This window comes from Pelophylax lessonae (assembly GCF_965119305.1).
Source record: "Pelophylax lessonae genome assembly, chromosome: 7".
In the NCBI taxonomy this organism is placed as follows: Eukaryota; Metazoa; Chordata; class Amphibia; order Anura; family Ranidae; genus Pelophylax; species Pelophylax lessonae.
The window spans coordinates 216,389,835-216,412,229 of NC_138774.1; the positions used below are offsets into that span (position 1 = coordinate 216,389,835).

Sequence of the window (22,395 nt, forward strand, 5' to 3'; positions counted from 1 at the left end):
TTTACAATCCTATCACCGCTCTACTTTCATACTTTACAATCCTATCACCGGTCTACTTTCATACTTTACAATCCTATCACCGCTCTACTTTCATACTTTACAATCCTATCACAGCTCTTCTTTCATACTTTACAATCCTATCACCGCTCTACTTTCATACTTTACAATCCTATCACCGGTCTACTTTCATACTTTACAATCCTATCACCGCTCTACTTTCATACTTTACAATCCTATCACCGCTCTTCTTTCATACTTTACAATCCTATCACCGCTCTACTTTCATACTTTACAATCCTATCACCGCTCTTCTTTCATTCTTTACAATACTATCACCGCTCTTCTTTCATACTTTACAATCCTATCACCGCTCTACTTTCATACTTTACAATCCTATCACCGCTCTACTTTCATACTTTACAATCCTATCACCGCTCTTCTTTCATACTTTACAATCCTATCACGCTCTACTTTCATACTTTACAATCCTATGTCCGCTCTTCTTTCATACTTTACAATCCTATCACTGCTCTTCTTTCATACTTTACAATCCTATCGCTGCTCTTCTTTCATACTTTACAATCCTATCACCGCTCTACTTTCATACTTTACAATCCTATCACCGCTCTACTTTCATACTTTACAATCCTATGTCCGCTCTTCTTTCATACTTTACAATCCTATCACCGCTCTACTTTCATACTTTACAATCCTATCACTGCCTTTCTTTCATACTTTACAATCCTATTACCGCTCTACTTTCATACTTTACAATCCTATCACTGCTCTACTTTCATACTTTACAATCCTATCACTGCTCTTCTTTCATACTTTACAATCCTATCACTGCTCTTCTTTCATACTTTACAATCCTATCACTGCTCTTCTTTCATACTTTACAATCCTATCACCAGTCTACTTTCATACTTTACAATCCTATCACTGCTCTTCTTTCATACTTTACAATCCTATCACCGCTCTTCTTTCATACTTTACAATCCTATCACCGCTCTTCTTTCATACTTTACAATCCTATCACCGCTCTACTTTCATACTTTACAATCCTATCACCGCTCTTCTTTCATACTTTACAATCCTATTTCCGCTCTTCTTTCATACTTTACAATCCTATCACCGCTCTTCTTTCATACTTTACAATCCTATCACCGCTCTACTTTCATACTTTACAATCCTATCACCGCTCTTCTTTCATACTTTACAATCCTATCACCGCTCTACTTTCATACTTTACAATCCTATCACCGGTCTACTTTCATTCTTTACAATCCTATCACCGCTCTTCTTTCATACTTTACAATCCTATCACCGCTCTACTTTCATACTTTACAATCCTATCACCGCTCTACTTTCATACTTTACAATCCTATGTCCGCTCTTCTTTCATACTTTACAATCCTATCACCGCTCTACTTTCATACTTTACAATCCTATCACCGCTCTACTTTCATACTTTACAATCCTATCACCGCTCTACTTTCATACTTTACAATCCTATCACCGCTCTACTTTCATACTTTACAATCCTATGTCCGCTCTTCTTTCATACTTTACAATCCTATCACCGCTCTACTTTCATACTTTACAATCCTATCACTGCTCTACTTTCATACTTTACAATCCTATCACTGCTCTACTTTCATACTTTACAATCCTATGTCCGCTCTTCTTTCATACTTTACAATCCTATCACCGCTCTACTTTCATACTTTACAATCCTATCACTGCTCTTCTTTCATACTTTACAATCCTATCACTGCTCTACTTTCATACTTTACAATCCTATCACTGCTCTTCTTTCATACTTTACAATCCTATCACTGCTCTACTTTCATACTTTACAATCCTATGTCCGCTCTTCTTTCATACTTTACAATCCTATCACTGCTCTTCTTTCATACTTTACAATCCTATCGCTGCTCTTCTTTCATACTTTACAATCCTATCACCGCTCTACTTTCATACTTTACAATCCTATCACCGCTCTACTTTCATACTTTACAATCCTATCACCGCTCTACTTTCATACTTTACAATCCTATCACCGCTCTACTTTCATACTTTACAATCCTATGTCCGCTCTTCTTTCACACTTTACAATCCTATCACCGCTCTACTTTCATACTTTACAATCCTATCACCGCTCTACTTTCATACTTTACAATCCTATCACTGCTCTACTTTCATACTTTACAATCCTATCACCGCTCTTCTTTCATACTTTACAATCCTATCACTGCTCTACTTTCATACTTTACAATCCTATCACCGCTCTTCTTTCATACTTTACAATCCTATCACTGCTCTACTTTCATACTTTACAATCCTATCACTGCTCTTCTTTCATACTTTACAATCCTATCACTGCTCTTCTTTCATACTTTACAATCCTATCACCGCTCTTCTTTCATACTTTACAATCCTATCACCGCTCTTCTTTCATACTTTACAATCCTATCACCGCTCTACTTTCATACTTTACAATCCTATCACTGCTCTACTTTCATACTTTACAATCCTATCACCGCTCTTCTTTCATACTTTACAATCCTATCACTGCTCTTCTTTCATACTTTACAATCCTATCACCGCTCTTCTTTCATACTTTACAATCCTATCACCGGTCTACTTTCAGACACTTATTGGTGATGCCTTAGCTTAAATGTAATGGCTTTTGGAAATGATGTAGGATTTGTATGTGATTTACCTTTTCTGTTTTAATAATTGCAGATATCTTGGGATATGTGTCAAAGATGAAAAGCTCTATCCAATTCTGGAGGTAAGCATTTTCCGCAGGTCATGTAGCAGACTTTGGGGCTCCATCCAGCTTTTAATAGGAGCAGCTGACCCCCTCCTATTATAAAAATTATACTACTGTCTCCAGGGTATAAATGAAAGGGCCCTTTTACTGAAGTGTCACTACCAGGAATCTCCAGTACTGAGACACAGCTAAAAATAGACTTTGTAGCAAGTGACAGTTAACGCAGAACTTCACTCTGTCAATCTAGATGAACTATTTTTAATCCTAAGGGCTCTTTCACACGGGCGGTCCGATCAGATCCGCCTGTCAGTTTTTTTGGCGGATCTGATCGGATCCTCTATGCAGCTCTATGGGGCAGCGGGTGTCAGCGGAGGTCACCTCCGCTGACACCCGCTGCCATCCGCATCCGATCCTGTGCTGAAATCTGGACGGATGGAAACCCTATTTTTCCATCCGTTCAGTAATCGGAGCGGAGCGGATCTGATGAGAGCAGACAAGCGGTCCACTCTCCTCCGATCCCCCATAGAGGGCAGCGGGTGCTGAGACACCTCCCTCTCCGCTCTGCAAGCGGAGACGGAGCTGTCATCCGCCCGGCTCAGCGGGGATCGCGGATCGATCCCCGCTGAGCAACACGGATCCGCCTGCGGAGGCGGACCGTGTGAAAGAAGCCTTAGGCTGCTCGCATTAATAAATAGTATTTTGAAAAAAATATTTTTCACATTTATTCAGTTGCTTCCTTGTTTCTGACCTAGGCCAAATTATGTCATACATCTCAGGAGTCTTCAAGGGGCTTTCTGAGTTGAAGCGGAGTTCCGCCTCCCCCTCCAAAAATGAAACATACTGTAGCTGCTGACTTTTAATATTAGGACACTTACCTGTCCTTGAGTCCAGCGATGTCGGCGCTGCCATGTTTCCATCGGCTGTCGGGTGCTGCCACCGCCATTGCCGGTAAGGGAACCCGGCAGTGAAGGCTTGCGGCTTCACGGGCGGGTCCCTACTGCGCATAACGAAGCACGCTCCGCATTCCTACTGGCTCGGCGGCGGAGGAGGGAGCCGAGCTTCCGAGGGACTGCACCGTATTCCGGAAGTGGGGAAGGGTACCTGTCGAAAACAGGTACCCTCCCCCCTCCGCCCCTGAAAGGTGCCAAATGTGACATCGGAGGGGGGGGGGGGGAAGAAACAAAAGAGCGGAAGTTCCACTTTTGGGTGGAACTCCGCTTTAAGCACACCCTGCTGTCGGCATGCCTGAGCTAATGGCAGATGTATTCCAGGAAGTAAAAGCTACATTAACAACTTCCCAGCCGCCCACCGTCAAATGGTGGTAGAGCGGTGCGGCTATTGTTCTGGGATGCCGTCATATGACGGCGCACCAGAACAGCCTCTCTCGCATGCCTGCGGGGGCGCGCAGTGTGCCGATCGTGACCGCACCGTGCTGCTAGGACACGACGCAACCCCGATCTTGGTAAAGAGCCAATGACTTGGCTCTTTACCCATGTGATCGACTGTGTCCAATCACAGCCGGTCACATGTAAATGAGGAAGTGCCGTTTATCGGCTCTCCTCGCCTCACACTGTCAGAGTGTGTGGCGAGGAGAGCCGATCAGCGGCTCCTCCTCAAAGGGGAGCCTAGAAAAGGTAATCAGGGCACTGATCATCAGTGCCCTAATTACAGAAAAGCTCAAAAACAGTGCCCACCATCAGTGCCCAAAATTAGTGCCCATAGTGTTGCCAGTCAGTGCCTGCTCATCTGTGCTGCCCATCAGTGTCCATCAGTGCTCCTCAGTGCCTGTCAATGCCGCCTATCAGTGCCACCTCTCAGTGCCGCCTTTCAGTGCTCATCAGTACGGCATATTAGTACCTCCTTATCAGTGCCACCTCATCAATGCCCATCAGTGCCACCTCATCAGGGCACATCAGTGAAAGAGAAAAAGTACTTATTTTCAAAATTCAAAAACAGCTGAGTGACATCAGAGGACAGTGGACTTTTGTCTGCTGTCAGCTGGAAATGGGTCACAGGAGTGCAGAACGAACTGCACTCCTGTGACTGACAGGGGAAGAGCAGCCATAATCGCTTTGGCTAGAATTCCCTTTTAAAGACACCCATTGGTTAGATGTAAAAAGTTTGCAATTGAAGCTGCTGCTTCTTCTCATATCTGTAATATGGGCTGATAATGAGTGAGTCTCACCGTTGGAGGTACTTGATACTTAGAGATTTTGCAGGGATTTTCAGGATTCCAGGAATTTTCTTTTGTCTGGATCAGGCCTGATTAACCACTTGCCGACTGACTGCTCGCCACAGTTTCACTGCGGCAGGCTGGCTCAGCTGCACAAAAGGACATAGGGTACGTCGGGGACGAGCACGCAGTGCCGACTGCGCCCTCCCGCCCCCACTAGGCAGCGGGGATGCCGATCCACGGGACTGGCGGCCGAGATTGCGGCCGAGCACCCGCGATCGTTCCCCGCTGAGGGAAAACGGTCAACTGTTGTAAACACAGCTTACCGTTCATCTCTCTGAAATGATCATAGAGCCCCTGTGATCCTCCTATATAGGATCACAGGTGTCTATGATCATTTCACAAGACCCTCCTCCCACAGTTAGAAAACACCCCCTAGGCTCACACTTATCCCTTTGAGCACCCCTATGTTAACCCCTTCCCAGCCAGTGTCATTACTACAGTAACAGTGCATATTTTTAGTACTGATTACTGTAGTAATGTCACTGGTCCCCCCCAAAAGTGTCAAAAATGTCAGTTAGGGGTCCGATCTGTCCGCCGCAATGTCGCAGTCCCGCTAAAAATCGCTGATCGCCGCATTACTAGTAAAAAATAAATAAAAACGACATCAATTTTTCCCCTAGTTTGTAGACGCGATAACTTTTGCGCAAACCAATCAAAATACGCTTATTGTGATTTTTTTTTTCTATGTAGCAGAATACAAATTAGCCTAAAAGGATGAAAAATTTGATTTTAATTTTTTTTTTTTTGGGGGGGAATGTTTTATATAGCAGAATGTGAAAAAAAAAAAAAAAAATATATATATATATATATATATGTACAGTTGTGCAACACTGTACCTAAAAAAAATCACCTTTGTGATTTTGATTTTTTACGCTATAAACAAAAAAAATAAATAAAAAAATTATATATAAATATATATATATATATATATATATATATATATATATATAAAATATATATATATATGTGTATATATATATATATATATATATATATATATATATATATATATATATATAATTATATAATTATATATAATTTTTTATTTTTTTTTGTTTATAGCGTAAAAAATCAAAATCACAAAGGTGATCAAATACCACTAAAAGAAAGCTCTATTTGTCGAAAGAAAAGGAGATTAATTTTATTTAGGTACAGTGTTGCACAACTGCGCAATTTTCCATTAAAGTAACGCAGCGCCGAAACGCAAACAATGGCCTGGTCATTAAGGGGGGCAAATCCTTCCAGTCCAGAACTGGTTAAAGTTCTATTTGACATGGAGGTGAAGTCTGTTGAGCTTCTTGGGGGGGGGGGCGGGTATTCCTTCCCTCCTCTGTAAGTCCCTTCTGCTGTGTCATATTCCATAATGTAAGATGGAAAATCCAACATGGAGAGTATGACCCTGTTGTGGGTGTGCTCAATGCAGATGTACAGGTAGGGATCATGCCATTGGAGAGATGTAAGAAACCATTAGATGGTTGAACCAGCCAAGATTTACCAAAAACTTCTAGGTGGACATACTTGTTAATATATATTGACATACATGAAATGAAGTGGCTGTACCTGTAGTTGCTGTGGACACCAAAAACCTGTTTAACCATTTTCTTAATTTCTGTCCTCAGTATGTGAATGGGGGATGCCTGGAAGAATTACTTGCCAACAAAGACATTTTCCTTACCTGGAAAGAAAAAGTGGACCTGTCATGTGACATCAGCAGGGGGATGGTCTATCTACACTCCAAAAACATTTACCATCGGGACCTGAACTCTAAGGTATGTCCATGTGCAAAATGCATGACCTATAGCCGCCCCTCAGAATGCATCACAGGGTTGCCTACAGCAGGCAGAAATCTGGTTGGCGGCTGTTCTAGAAATAAAAAGATTATTTCTCTAGAGCTGACAGCCAATCCTCTTTTTTCTAAGGGCTGCTGTTCAGCTCTTGCCCTGATATTAAGAACACCTACTGTCTCTCAGCTCCTTTGTGTGCACAGCAATAGGGCCCATAGTTGTTTGATGTCCTGGTAACTACTAGGTGGTAGATTTACTCTAAAGCTGGCCATAGGTGGATTGAAATTTGGTTGGTTCAGCAGGGACAGGCCAAATTTTGATCCATCTATGGCCGTACCCATTCAAGAGAAGTCAATATAGTGATCAACTCCTCTTCAATGGTAATGTTGGAGAATTTTGCATTTGATCAGCAGTGCATGCGGCCAGTCTGCTGCAACACTGATTTGTGTGTTCTGGCAGCGGAAGACTCCCCATTGTCAGAATACAATGACACAGCTGGTAGGATTCCTTCAACCACCTCGAATGTGTGGATGGGGGAATCCATTTGTTTTTCTTTTTTTTTTTGATTAGTCATTCGGCTGATCAATAAAAACGAAACCATCCATGGTCACCTTCAAGTTGATCTCAGGCAAAGTAAGTAGAGCTAAATCAGAAGGCAGATATAAAGTGATAGGGACTGCACAGGTTAATCACTTGCCGACTGCCCTATAGCAGTTTTACTGCTACAGGGTGGCCGCCCTGCACAGGATCATGTATATGTACAGTATATATGTGACCCTGCACTTCTGGGTATCAGGCGCATGTGCGAGCAGCTGCTGCCTCGCTCCCGCTGTCATTCTGCACAGGGGGTCCCGCAGACCTGATGTCCTCTGGCACCCGCTGATCATTCAGTACACAGTCAGAATGGCAATCTGCCTATGTAAAAAGGCAGATCACCGTTCTCTCAGTAAAGAAGGCCAGCCGGCCACCCACAGTCATTCCTGAGAGAGGCAGAATGGTGGTCTGTCTATGTAAACAAGGCAGATTGCAGTTCTGACCGGGGAGAAGATGGAGATCTTGTGTTTCTGCTAAGCAGGAACACGGATCTCTGTCTTCCCCCAGTCAGAGTAGCATCCCCTAGGGACACATTTAAACCTTTGATCACCCCTGATGTTAACCCCTTCCCAGCCAGTGTCAGTACAGTGACAGTGCATGTTTTTTTTTTTTTTTTTTTTTTTTTAGCAATGATCACTGTATTAGTGTCACTGGTCCCAAAAAAAGTTTTAGGTGTCCGATTAGTCCACCACAATGTCGCAGTCCTGTTATAAGTTGCTGTACGCCACTATTACTAGTAAAATTAAATAAAAATTCCATTAATATATACCATAGATTGTAGATGCTGTAACTTTTGGGCAAACCAATCATTATACGCTTATTGGGATTTTTTTTTACCAAAAATATGGCCTAAATTGATGAAGACATTAGATTTTTTTACTGGATGTGTTTTATAGCAGAAAGTAAAAAATATTGTTGTTTTTTTTTTTTTTTCAAAATTGTCAGTGTTTTTTTTGTTTATAGATCAAAAAATAAAAACCGCAGAGGTGATCAAATAACACCAAAGGAAAGCTAAATTTTATTTAGGTACAGCATCACACGGCTGCACAATTGTCAGCTAAAGTAACGCAGTGCCTTATCACAAAAAATGGCCTGATCATTAAGGGGGAATAATCTTCTGGGGCTTAGGTGGTTAAAAAAAAAAAAAGTGCTAGCTATATGTCAAACTTATGCCCGCACCGAGCATCGGGCAAATTTGAATAGCCTGAAAACATGTCCGGATTCTGAAATCACTCCCTGTCCGCTCTCCTTTGGGATCACTCATTCATAATGTGCATTTTTAATGCTGTCTGTGATTAATTTTTCATTATAAGGGGTTTGCAAGTTCACAACTGGAAAGCAATGAATGTTTAATGCTATTTCCTGCAAAGACTTGAATGTATGTTGGCACTTTTCCTAAGCAGATACAGTGGATGTGCTCAGTAATAGTCTAAATCATCACAATGCAAATCAGGGGTCTACAACAACGGTCAGGAAAATGATAAAAATTTAATGATAAAGATTTAACGAAAGGTTTTACAGAACTGATGTTAAAAATTATTTAAAAAATGAAAAGTTTTCTTTGAGATATATATGTGTGTGTGTAAGATGTAAGTAAAATAATCCATTTGTTTAAATATTTTAAAAGCTTTGTGTGTTATATTATGTAATTTTGTATATACCTGAGGGCAACCATATTTGCCCATTACATGTGCAGGCTCTGCTTTAACCACTTAAGCCCCGGAAGATTTTACCCCCTTCCTGACCAGGGCCTATTTTGTGATTCGCACTGCGTGAATTTAACGGACAATTGCACGGTTGTGCAATGCTGTACCAAAATGAAATTGACGTCCTTTTTTTCCCCACAAACTGAGCTTTCTTTTGGTGGTATTTGATCACCTGTGCGATTTTTTGATCATGCGCTATAAACAAAAAAAGAGTGACAATTTTGCAAAAATAACAATATTTTTCACATTTTTTTTATATGAAATTCCCCCCCCCCCCCCCAAAAAAAAAAATGTAAAAATCAAAATTTTTTAACATTTTAGGCCAATTTGTTTTCTGCTACATATGTTTGGTAAAAAAAAATCGCAAAAAGCGTAATTTGATTGGTTTGCGCAAAAGTTATTGCGTTTACTAACTACGGGAAAGATTTATGTAATTTTTATTGTTATTTTTTTTTAACGAGTAATGGCGGCAATCTGCGATATTTTTTTTTTTTTTTTTTTTTTTTTGCGGGACTGCGACATTGCGGCGGACAGTTCAGACCCTTGACTGACATTTTTGACACTTTTGGGGGTACCAGTGACATTACTACAGTAATCAGTGCTATAAATATGCACTGTTACTGTAAAAATGACACTGGCGGGGAAGGGGTTAACTTTATTTGAGAAGGAGGGGTTAAGTGTGTCCCTAGGGGCGTGATTCTTACTGTGATTGGATGTGGCTTGTGATGTAACAGCACAGATCTACGGCCCAACATGGCAGGACCATATGATCTGTGCTGTTATACAGAGGAGAATGGCAGGCGGCTTTGTTTACATTAGAAAAAGAGACTTTAGTGTCACTTTTATTCAACAAGCTGAAGTTAGAAGCTGGTTGGTTAGTATGCACATCTGCACCTGATTCTGTGTGCACCAGTTTTAGTCAATTTCCCCCTATTTTACATATTTTACATTCATTGCATGAACGGAAGAAGCATTCGTGCATGCTAACCACTTTAGGACCGTTTACTACTACGGCACAGTGGCAGCCCTGGGTCCAGCGACGTAGACCTACGTCGCTGGACTCCTAGCTGTCTCGGCAGCATGCGTCTCTCTTCCCCGATCGTCTGGCAAAGTGTGAGAAAATCCACCTGCTTGTGTAAACAAAGCAGGCGGATCTTCTCTGTGACATACAGGGAGAGATCACAGGATTCAGCATAGCTGAACCTGCGATCTGTGTCTCTGTCACAGAACCCCCTCCCCCCACACACGTCAGTAAGCATGAGGCACACATTTAACCCCTTGATCGCCAACAGTGTTGACCCCTTCCCTGCCAGTGTCATTATTACAGTAACAGTGCATATTTTTAGCACTGATTACTGTAGTAATGTCACTGGTCCCCCCAAAAGTGTATCTATTGTTGCAGGAAAGAAATTTGCTCCGTGTATAGATGGACTTAAATGTGTTTTTGAAGGTGTGTACATCTGCTTCTTCTGGACAGAATGGAAACCTAGAAGTACACTGTACATAATAAAAAGCAATCTGTATCAGAAGAATTCTACATGGATTATATCAATAGATCAAGTGCATGGTTACAATCACCACTATATATTATTTAAATATCCATATATAATATATTATTTAAATATATATATATATATATAAAATCTCTTTTACATGATATTTTCAAATTTGTTAAAAACATAGCAGTATGGTGGCATGTTGCCATATTGTTTTGGACAAATTCAAAAATATAATTTATTTTTCTAAATGAAAACCTATGAACAAATGGTACACACAGTTGTGTGGTAAATGGTATATACAGTTGTGCTCCTAAGTTTACACACCCTGGCAGAATTTATGATTTCTTGGCCATTTTTCAGAGATAATGAATAATAACACAAAAACTTTTCTTTCACTCATGGTTAGTGTTTGACTGAAGCCATTTATTATCAATCAACTTACTCTTTTTAAATCAGAATGACAACAGAAACTACCCAAACCACCCTGATCACAAGTTTACATACCGGAGTGATTTTGGCCTTATAACGTGCACACAAATTGACACAAAGGGGGTTGAATGGCTATTAAAGGTAACCATCCTCACCTGTGATCTGTTTGCTTGTAATTAGTGTGTGTGTATAAAGGGTCAATGAGTTTCTGGACTCCTGACAGACCCTTGCATCTTTCATCCAGTGCTGCACTGATGTTTCTGGATTCTGAGTCATGGGGAAAACAAAAGAATTGTCAAAGGATCTGCGGGAAAAGGTAGTTGAACTGTATAAAACAGGAAAGGGATATACAAAGATATCCAAGGAATTGAGAATGCCAATCAGCAGTGTTCAAACTCTAATCAAGAAGTGGAAAATGAGTGGTTCAGTTGAAACCAAACCACGGTCAGGTAGACTAACTAAAATTTCAGCCACAACTGCCAGGAAAATTGTTCGGGATGCAAAGAAAAACCCACAAATAACTTCAGGTGAAATACAGGACTCTCTGAAAACAAGTGGTGTGGCTGTTTCAAGATCCACAATATGGAGGCACTTGAAGAAAGATGGGCTGCATGGTCGAGTCACCAGAAGAAAGCTATTACTACGCAAATGCCCCAAAGTATCCCGCTTACAATACGCCAAACAGCACAGAGACAAGCCTCAAACCTTCTGGCACAAAGTCATTTGGAGTGATGAGAACAAAATTTAGCTTTTTGGCCACAACCATAAATGCTACATTTGGAGAGGAGTCAACAAGGCCTATGATGAAAGGTACACCATTCCTACTGTGAAACACGGAGGTGGATCGATGATGTTTATGTGTGAGCTACAAAGGCACAGGAAATTTGGTCAGAATTGATGGCAAGATGAATGCAGAAGGTTATCAAAAAAATACTCGAGGAAAATTTGCATTTATCAGCCCAGAAGCTGCGCCTGGGACGTACTTGGACATTCCAACATGACAATGATCCTAAACACAAGGCCAAGTCGACCTGTCATTGGCTACAGCAGAATAAAGTGAAGGTTCTGGAGTGTCCATCTCAGTCTCCTGACCTCAATATCATTGAGCCACTCTGGGGAGATCTCAAACATGCCGTTCATGCAAGACAGTCCAAGAATTTACAGGAACTGGAGGCTTTTTACCAGGAAGAATGGGCAGCTTTACCATCTGAGAAGATAAAGAGCCTCATCCACAAATACCACAAATGGCTTCAAGCTGTCATTGATGTTAAAGGGGGCAATACACGGTGTTAAGAACTGGGGTATGTAAACTTTTGATCAGGGTCATATGGGTAGTTTCTGTTGTCATTATGATTTAAAAAGAGTAAACACAGTTAATTGATAATAAATGGCTTCAGCCAAACACTAACCGTGAGTGAAAAAACTTTTTGTGTTATCATTCATATCCTCTGAAAAATGGCCAGGGTATGTAAATTAATGAGCACAACTGTATGTTTATTTACTTCTGGGGGGGAAAGGATAAGGATTAACTTTAAATCATTTTATATTTTTACAGAACTGCCTCATCAGAGTGGCTCCGCGGGGGCTGGAAGCTCTGGTGACAGATTTTGGTCTTGCCCGGGAGGTGGTGGACCTGCCTGCAAAAAATGGTGAAAAAAATGGTGAAAGGAAACTGTCTCTTGTGGGTTCGGCCTTCTGGATGGCTCCTGAAATGTTACGTGGAGAACCGTATGACCGAAAGGTTTGTTCAAATGATAAGATATCACATTTAGGTTGCCAAAAGGAAATATGGGAAAAAATAATCAATGAACTTTGCATTTTCATTTGTGTTGTCCAGCCTCAATAAAATGTTTCCACTAGAGTGTGGACATCCTAGTTTACCAGTACAGGTTTTAACCCCTTCTTGTTTAAAAAGTTCTGAACACCAGGGGGAAGGATCAGAGGTCATGTGACCACTGTGATTGGCTGTCTCAGTGGTCACATGATCAGGGGCTGGTCCCGCCGGCGACCAATCGTTAGCCTGGACCAAGTGCACAACAAAGTTAGCAGGCGCATGGGCTGCAACCCCCAAATAAGGCCAAGGAAAGTCTATATGAAAGAACAGCTCGATCTCTGTGTTAGGAGTGCGCAATGAAAGATGTGGTGTGTCTCTGTACCAGGATTCAGCATGTTTGGGTCTGTTTCAGGGTGGATTTGATTTAAATGACTAGTAAAAAGACTTGATTTAGAGTGGTTGTAAAGTCTGATGGCTTTTCTATCTTAATGCATTCTATGCATTCTCTCCCCTCTTCATTAGCTAAGACACAGCAGCGGCGCCATTGGCTCCCGCTGCTGTCAATCAAAGTCAGTTAGCCAATGAGAAGAGAGAGGGGGCAGGGCCGAACTGCAGCTCTGTGTCTGAATGGACACAGGGAGCTGTGACTCGGCTCAGGTGCCCCCATAGCAAGCTGCTTGCTTTGGGAGCACACAAAGGGAGGGAGGGGCCAGGAGCGCCAAAAAGGGACCTGAGAAGAGGAGGATCTGGGCTGCTCTGTGCAAAACCAACTGCACAGAGGAGGTAAGTATGAGATGTTTGTTATTTTTAACTAAAAAAAAAAAAAAAAATGAGACTTTAGTATCACTTTAAATCAACTTGATTTAAATCATAACTTTAAAATGAGCAACTATTCCCGCAGCGGCTCCTCCTCTGACCCACTGTTGACTCACCAATAGTCCCATTCATTTTAATGTGACAGCTGGTGATGCGGCAGTGACACAACAAGGTGAGGGACGTGGCGGCAGCAGGTGAGTGAATGCCTGCTAGCAGGCGCTGCCATGATGGATCTGAAATGACAGGTGCTCTTTAAATGTAAGGACTTATTCTTACTGGTAGTTAGTGTGAAATTGGGTGAATGCATCAATGCAGTGCATGTTATCTCCGCTTCCAGAGCTTGGATTCATTGAATGAGTTTACCAAAAATGTAAATATTGCAGAATAACTATCCTCATGCTACATAACTAAGCTCCACTTCATGCTTAATAAACGAAATATTAATGTATCTTAAATAGAAAACTATCTTTTTAGATTGATTTTTACTCCAAAAGCATTTTTTTTTTTAATTTGATAAAAAAAAAAAATCAGTTTTAAATAAAACATCCAATTTAAATAAAAAAACAAAAAGCAAAAAACAAAAAAAAAATTTATTTTTTTTTTGATTAAAAAAAATCATCGCTTTTTATCTACCCTGGTCATTTTACCAGGCAGAAATTTGTAATTTTAATTAATTCATGGCTCAGATAAGCTAGCCTCTTGCCGTCAAAAGCTACATGTTGTTTACTGCCAAGATTTCTTAAAGGAGATTCCATTTGTTATTTGTAATGAAGGAAACTTGGGTATTTTTAGCATTACTTGTTTTAGCTTAAAGTGTCATCCACTTAAAATCAGTGTTAATTTTGATGTCAAATTGTGCTCATCTGAACTCAGTCTACTTACTGGTCTCCTGCAAAGCTTGGACACTGGAGACTTCTTCCATCTCAAAATCTCCAAAGTCTGGAATCCAGTTCAGGAATACCAAAACCTGGAGAAAGTTGAAAAAAAAACCTTTTCTTTGTGCAGAATCAATATTCTGGAGCCCCGTACTCTGCATATGTGCTAACCCCCTCTAGGTGAAGGCAGGATTTTGCACGGCCACATTGGGTAAAGTCCAGTAAGTGTAACTACTGTACCTGCCATAGTTTGTTGCTAAGTCAAGTTGGATGTCTCCAACCTGCTGTGACCATTATCTGTTGTCACACTACCTGGAGTATTTTTCCCTACTTATTCTTAAAATCCTGCAGGGGTAGTGGGAGAGACCCTACTATTGGTCACAGCAGTTGTGCAAACCTGGGAACTTAGTGCAGAGATCTCACCAATAGAGTCCCTGAGAGACAGAAGGAACATGTCGAATGGTTTTATCCTCCAGAATCTGCCACAAACTGAAATACCCTTTCTGGGTGAACTGGCCCTTTAATGAAGCCGTCTTTCTTTTTACCCATCAGTCATTCTTCAGATTTATACTTGCAGAGACACAATGGCATTTGGAATGTGAACGTTTGAACTGGATGGCTGCTTGTTGCAGTTCAAATAAGAAGAATTGCAATCCTTACAAAATGTATTGATTTTTTTTTTTCTTGTTCAGGTTGATGTCTTCTCTTTTGGAATTGTCCTTTGTGAGATTATTGGTCGAATTCCAGCAGATCCTGAGATCCTTCCAAGAACAAGAGTAAGTGAACTCCATCACTGGCGCACTTTGTATTATATGGGGTACGCTTACAGGTGACCGGATGCTAACTACCCGTACTTACCTGCAGAGGCATAACTAGAACCTTCAGGGCCCCGGTGCAAGAAACCATGAAGGCCCCCCCCCCCCCCCGGACCAATGGCTGGGGCCCTTCCTTTCAAGCCTGTGGCTCTTCCCACTGATCCTGGGGCCCTTTACTTTCATTGCGGGCCCTTTATTATGGTCCCGCAGCAGGACACTTTCACAAGTTCTGCAGTGGACCCCCTTCCTGCCATCTTGGGGGCCTCCCCCTGGTGATGAAATGCCAGGGCCCGGTCGCAAGTGTGACCTTTGTGATCCTGGAAGTTCACCCACTGGTGTCAGTAGTTTTTATTTTTCGGTATTTTAATTGTATTATTTTTTATCATTTTATTTTTTTACAATGTCACTGACTATGACTCTGTCCATTCAGAAAAGGAAGGAGCTTGTAAATTACATATTTACCGACCCCTTCCTGGTTCTCTATTGTAACGCATCCCCTGGGCAGCCGGCAGGAGAGGGAAGAGAGCACGGTGGGGAGGGTGGCACACAGGGGCCCAGAGACAGCAGAACACAAGTGAACTGGATAGGAGCAGTGGTGGGGGCAGCACACAGAAGAAACAATCTCCTCCATTTTCCTCCTGCATCTACAGGGGGAAAAGGGAGGACAGTAATTTCTCTACATGTTGCCCCTGCCACCCCTCCTATCCAGGTGTACAGGGGAGCCACACAGGCCCCCTGGAGCATGGGGCGCGGTTGTAATTGCAACCCCTGTAGTTACACCCCTGCTTACCTGTGACTGGAGACCATCGCTGTCTTCCCACAGCCAGTTCTTCTCATCACTGCTGATCCCTGGCTCCACCATCTTGAATCTGGGTGGGAGCCGGCCGTGACTTCCTAAAGAATCGCCACCAGCTCCCCTCTGTGCAAAACTGGGTGGTGCTGTGGGATTGGTTCTGTAGCCTCCTGGGATGTAATCTGTGCTTGGGAGGTGTGGGCAGGAGGCAGCCCAAGCAGATGTTCTCCTCGCCTAGGCAAGAATTGAGAAAGTAGGAGCAGATACCTATAAAAAAACAGTAAAAGTGTTAGGGGTGGGAAGGAGGAATAGCAGCACTTTTACTTTTGAGTGAAGATCTGCTTTAACCTCCCTGGTGGTATTCCTGAGTGTGGCTCGGGGTTAACTTTCAGTACCAAAAGCGGTAATCCCGAGCCACACTCGGGATTACCCCACAATGTTACTCACCTTCTCTGCGATCCCCCGCCGTCCTCCCCGTTGTTCTCCCCGTCCTCCACTGTCTCTCCCCGCTCTGTGCACTGCCGATTGCCAGCACTTGCCTTCTGGTTCTCTTCCCTGCGAGCGTTGCGACGCAGGGGGGTGGAACCGGCGGCAAATTCAAAAGTGCAAAAACACTAAATGACATGATACAAAGCTGTGATCCTAACGAATTACACTGTATCATGCCATTTCACCACAGGATTTCACCTGGTGACTCTTCTAGTGCTCTGCCTGTGCTTTTTCAGTGGTTTGTGCCTGGAAAATTTTGAACCATGGCGTCCAAAAAGCATTTTTTTTGCGCAAAAGCGCTTTTAGACGAACTGGAAAACAGCGACAGCGAAACTGAGTTACTTGAAGACCTGAGCGATAGCGATTCGTGGGAAAATTCGTCATCCGGTACGGAAAGTGACGACAGCGATGATTCTGATGTCTCTTTCTGGCACATAGTTTGTGGAATTTGGGAAGAATATCAAATGATTCTTCAGAATTTCCAACAGAGTGATGTGCTAGAAAGAGACATCAGAATCGTCGCTGACGTCACTTTCCGTACCTGATGACGAATTTTTCCACAAATTGCTATCGCTCAGTTCTTCAAGTAACTCAGTTTCGCTGTCGCTGTTGTCCAGTTCGTCTAAAAGCGCCTTTGCGCAAAAAGAAAGCTTTTTAGACGCCATGGTCGTTCTCTATTTTCCAGGCACAAAGAACTGGAAAAGCACAGGCAGAGCACTGGAAAAGTCACCAGGTGCAATCCTGTGGTGAAATGGCATGATACAGTGTAATCCGTTAGGATCACAGCTTTGTATCATGTAATTTAGTGTATTTACATTTTTTAAATTGCCGCCGGTTCCACCCCCCTGCGTCACAACGCTTGCAGGGAAGGGAAACGGAAGACGGGTGCCGGCATCGGCCAAGCACACAGCGGGAGGACAGCGGAAGTACGGCAGGGGAACGTGAGTTTAAAAAATGTAAAACGGATTTCTATGAAAAACATTGTAGAGCTTTTAGCACAGAAATCTGGACATAATCAGACCGCCAGGAAGGTTAAGAAAACGAGGAAAATCTTTTCACGCATTTTATAGTGGCCATTTCCTGGTTGTATAGTATTTTTCCGTGCAAACTAGTTATTGTATCTGCTAAAATCAGAAAAACCGCTAAATACAGAGTTTAAATACATGTATAGGAACTGTCTTATCTGCCAAAAAAAAATTACATATCTGCCCATCCAGTCTTGAGATTTACACAGCTCTACCACACAGCATGGCCAGTATGGTGAACTGACTTTTCTTTGCTGCAGCTAAGCAACACAGTAAGGTCACCTCCTTGTCTGTGATTAAATGGCAACAGACTGGTGGAGTTATCGCTCTGCTGCTTCCTCCTATCCGCATGTTCCATGCCAACACCTGTAAATGCAGGACCCTGGCTGACCCCCGATATTTCCCTTCCTCCCAACTGAGTGATGCTGTGCAGGGGATTACAAGAACTTTAAATACGTTTAATGATTTTCCTAAATTATGTTGACATACATGACTGCATTTATTGGTTTATTTTAACAGCTGCTTGGAGTTCAGGTTTAAAGTACAAGTTTTGGGAATTACACAAATCCTACTTTTCACAAAGTCTGCTTCCTCAGTTTTTATGATGGCAATTTGCATCTACTCCAGAATGTTATGAAGAGTGAGCAAATGAATTGTAATTTATTTATTGCAAAGTCCCTCTTTGCCATTAAAATAAACCTAATCCCATAAAAAAAACATTTCCACTGCACTTGTGAAGGCGACTTCAGGCGAAGAAAGTCCAGCAAGCGTTGGGACCATCTCGTACAGTTGGTGGTGCCCCTAGTTGATTCAGCTGCGTTATTGGGGCACCACCAGTGCAGAGCTTTCTCAGGAATGGCAGATGGTAGGTGTGAGTACATCAGCACGCACAGTAAGGTGAAGACTTTTAAAGGATGGCTTGGTGTCAAGAAGGGCAGCAAATAGGTCACTTCTCTTCAGGAAAAGCATCAGGGACAGACTGATATTCTGCAAAAGGTACAGGGATTGGACTGCTGAGGTACAACTGGGACTTAGGTAAAGTCATTTTCTCTGATTAATCCCCTTTCCGATTGTTTGGGGCATCCGGAAAAAACCTTGTCTGGAGAAGAAAGGGTGAGCGCTCCCATCAGTTCTTTGTCATGCCAACAGTAAAGCATCCTGAGACCATTCATGTGTGGGGTTGTTTCTCAGCCAAGGGAGTGGGCTCACTAACAATTTTGCCTAAAAACACAGCCATGAATAAAGAATGGTACAAAAACATCCCCTGAGAGCAACTTTTCCCAACCATCCAAGAACAGTTTGGTGATGAGCAATGCCTTTTCCAGCATGACGGTGCACCTTGCCATAAGGCAAAAATAACGAAGTCACTTGGGGAACGAAACATTGAAATTTTGGCTACATGGCCAGGAAACTCCCCAGACCTTCATCCCATTGAGAACTTGGTGGTCAATTCTCAAGACAGAGGGTGAACAAAAAAAAACTCCACAAATTCTGATAAACTCCAAGCATTGATTATGCAAGAATGGGCTGCCATCAGCCAGGATGTGGCCCAGAAGTTGATTGACAGCATGCCAGGGCGAATCTTGTTCTTGAAAGAAGGGTCAACATGGAAAATATTGACTTTTTGCATAAACTTCATGTAATTGTCACTAAAAGCCTTTGACAGTCACTTATGGAATGCTTGTAATTATACTTCAGTATGCCATAGTAACATCTGACAAAAAGATCTAAAAACACTCATGCAGCAGACTTTGTGAAAATTAATATTTGTGTCATTCTCAAAACATTTGGCCACGGTTGTACACCTGTATCAATGATTGGCTGTATACACTGGAATCTTTCTCCTCTGTCATTTGTATTGAAATGTATACTGGGAAGTTTAATCTTACTTTCTGATTAAAAGAAAAAAAGTACACCTATGTCCACATCAGAATGACCGCGGAGAGCAGGTGTCCCCATCAGAGTGATGCAACAGTCGGTGACCCCCATAGAGCAGGTGTCCCGATCAGAGTGACCCCCATAGAGCAGGTGTCCCCATCACAGTGACCCCCATAGAGCAGGTGTCCCCATCACAGTGACCCCCATAGAGCAGGTGTCCCCATCAGAGTGACCCCCATAGAGCAGGTGTCCCCATCAGAGTGACCCCATAGTGCAGGTGTCCCCATCAGAGTGACCCCATAGAGCAGGTGTCCCGATCAGAATGACCCCATATAGCAGGTATCCCTATCAGAGTGAGCCCATAGAGCAGGTGTCCCCATAGTGCAGGTGTCCCCATCAGAGTGTTCCCATCAGAAAGCAGGTGTCCCTTTCAGCGTGCCCATCCTTAAATCACTGATGTCCCTGATGGATAAGTCCATGTAGCTAGGCATGCAGGAGGTGGGTGCAGGAGAAGTTTGAAGAAGAAGCGAGCTGAAGGGGATAGAAGGTGGGTGGAGAAATTTGCTGAAGTGGACGGGGCGCAATAGTGATGTAATTGGTTGCTAGGATGCTGGTGGTCCTAGCAACCAGTGACGGTAGTGCAGCAGGGATCTAGCTCTGCAGACTGGTGGGCTGACAGTCTGGACTGGAGTGTCACTTGGTCCGGGTCTGGACCACGGTCCACCATTTAATGAAGGCTGGCATAGTTTTCTTCTCAGGGTTGTTACTAAAATGCCCAAAACTCTCTGATTGATTGTCAGCTCTTATAAGCAGAGCCCTCTTAACCCTTTTAGATTTTATTGTAACTGTACTGCCTATCTTTTTACATTGTAAAGCGCTACAGAGACTTTTGGCGCTATATAAATACTGTATAATAATATTAATAACTGAAATATCGTCCGCATTTACAATTCTGTTCTGTGTTTCTCTGGACCGGCATTCCTCGCTATCTATGTAATGCTTGAGCTCTATGTATGATTTATTTTTCAGGACTACGGCTTGGACGTGACGGCTTTTCAAGCACTAGTTAAAGACTGTCCCAAACGAGTCCTGGACTTAGCGGCCAGCTGTTGCAGGGTAAGGGTTAATACTTTTGGGCTGTGATAGCACATTAGTCCTGGTTAACACAATTGCGGTGAGAGAAACCACATGTGATTCGGACAGGAATCTCACCACATTCCTGTTCAAATTACATGCGATTCTTTGGAGTGCAATTTGAGCCATTGATTTTGTATGGCTCAAATCGCACAGCAATTCGCACTGCACCCACCTGAAAGGTGCAGGCACCATTTTTTTGTCCGGAATCTGATCTGATTTAGCCAATCGCACTGCATTTTGTGAAACATTTTTGTCGTTATCTGAACATTGACACTTGAGGTTCTCATGAACAAAGTGCGATTGTGATGCGGTGTGGGAAATGCACATGAATCTCTGCGAATCCTGCACTGCATCAGTGTGAATCGGGACTTAATGCTTTCACTGCCAAGTAAATTTTTCCCATGTATACACATTACTCACCCAAAGAATTTGCAAACCACATATGTTCTGAAAACAGAGGACCTATAAATGAAAGCGAATGTATATTGCTTTTTTACATTCCTTTATTAATTATGGTCCGGAATAAAAAAGAGAGTCTCGTTCACACAGGCGTACTACATCATACACCCTTGCGAGGGTTGTGTTTGCTTGCATGGGGATGCAAAGGTGCTTCGTGCAGCCCTGTGCAGCAGTCCTATTCATGTCAATTGGGACGCAGCCTCTGCTTTCAGTTTGGCAGCCTTGCAAGTGCACGGCCACAAATGCACATTGTCAGCGTTCAGGGCCGCGCACCCAAACAGATGTCATATTGGGAGTGACGGCTGTGTCCATCCAGCCATTGCCTCCCAATTCACATGAATAGGCTGTCTGCATGGGGATGCATGGAACACCTGTGCATCACTGCATAAGCAAACACGGCCCTTACAGACAATGTCAGCGTCAAAGTAGGCAGAGTGTTCAGTGTTGTCTCATTAGCTATCCCTTAGTACTCTGGGATTCCTTTTTCGTATACTAAATGTTTGTAATGTACAGCCCAGGGGGCCATAGAAAAGAAAGAAACTACAAATACATCACTTCATTATGAGGTGTAGACGTGCGTGCTGTATAAAGTTTTCACTGCTTTGAACAGCAGTATAAGAGAGGACATGGTGTACTGAGAGATATGGATTGTCGGTCACTGCTAACGATATGGAAATGCTATTTTGTTAGCTGTTTAACTAATTCTTGCTTCAGTACTTTAAATTGATGTGTGTTTCTGGCTTCCCTGATCTGTCTGCTTCTTCTGGGTCAGAAGCCAGTGATAGCCAGGCAAGTAGCATTTTTAGATGGAGGTTAGCAATGGCAACCCCTGAAATTTCACCTTGGCTAGGATTGCAGGATTGGGGGGAGGGGGGGGGGGGTCAGATTGGGAAAGGGTTAGAACATCTGCCAGGTTTTTCAGCTAAAGGTCGAACTCTATCTTAAGCATTCCTATACTCCCAACACCTATGCTGACTAACCTGTGTAGGAAAATTATTTACATACTTATGTAATTTCAGCCCGGTCCGATCTGATCGTGTGATCCTCCCTGTGTCAGACAGTGGCAGCTGCACAGCAGAGGAGAGAGTGCTTAACAATGGCTGGTTAAGCCTCTAGTGCTGTCGTCACCCATAGGCTCCTATGGCCCATCAGTTGTCAGCCTTTTCTCCTCTCTGTTGCATTTGCCACTGGCTGACACAGGGGAGCTGGGTCACATGACCTAACTGGACTGGCCTAAAATGAGGTAAGTAAATATATATATAATCGCATAGGTATTGGGAGGGGAAAGGAGACATTTTAAAGGCTAG

General features: G+C 42.7%; 1 protein-coding gene across 2 annotated transcripts in view; it reads left to right on the top strand.

The window, feature by feature from the left end:
- LOC309559544 (dual specificity testis-specific protein kinase 1-like) overlaps positions 1-22,395 on the top strand; it is a 151,013-nt gene that overhangs the window by 117,307 nt on the left and 11,311 nt on the right. For both annotated transcript variants that reach the window (XM_082262845.1, XM_082262844.1), the window contains 5 exons: positions 2,749-2,797; positions 6,635-6,784; positions 12,583-12,768; positions 15,185-15,268; positions 20,522-20,608. In XM_082262845.1, the coding sequence (XP_082118971.1) occupies positions 2,749-2,797; positions 6,635-6,784; positions 12,583-12,768; positions 15,185-15,268; positions 20,522-20,608 (556 nt within the window). The remainder of the gene's footprint in view (positions 1-2,748; positions 2,798-6,634; positions 6,785-12,582; positions 12,769-15,184; positions 15,269-20,521; positions 20,609-22,395) is intronic.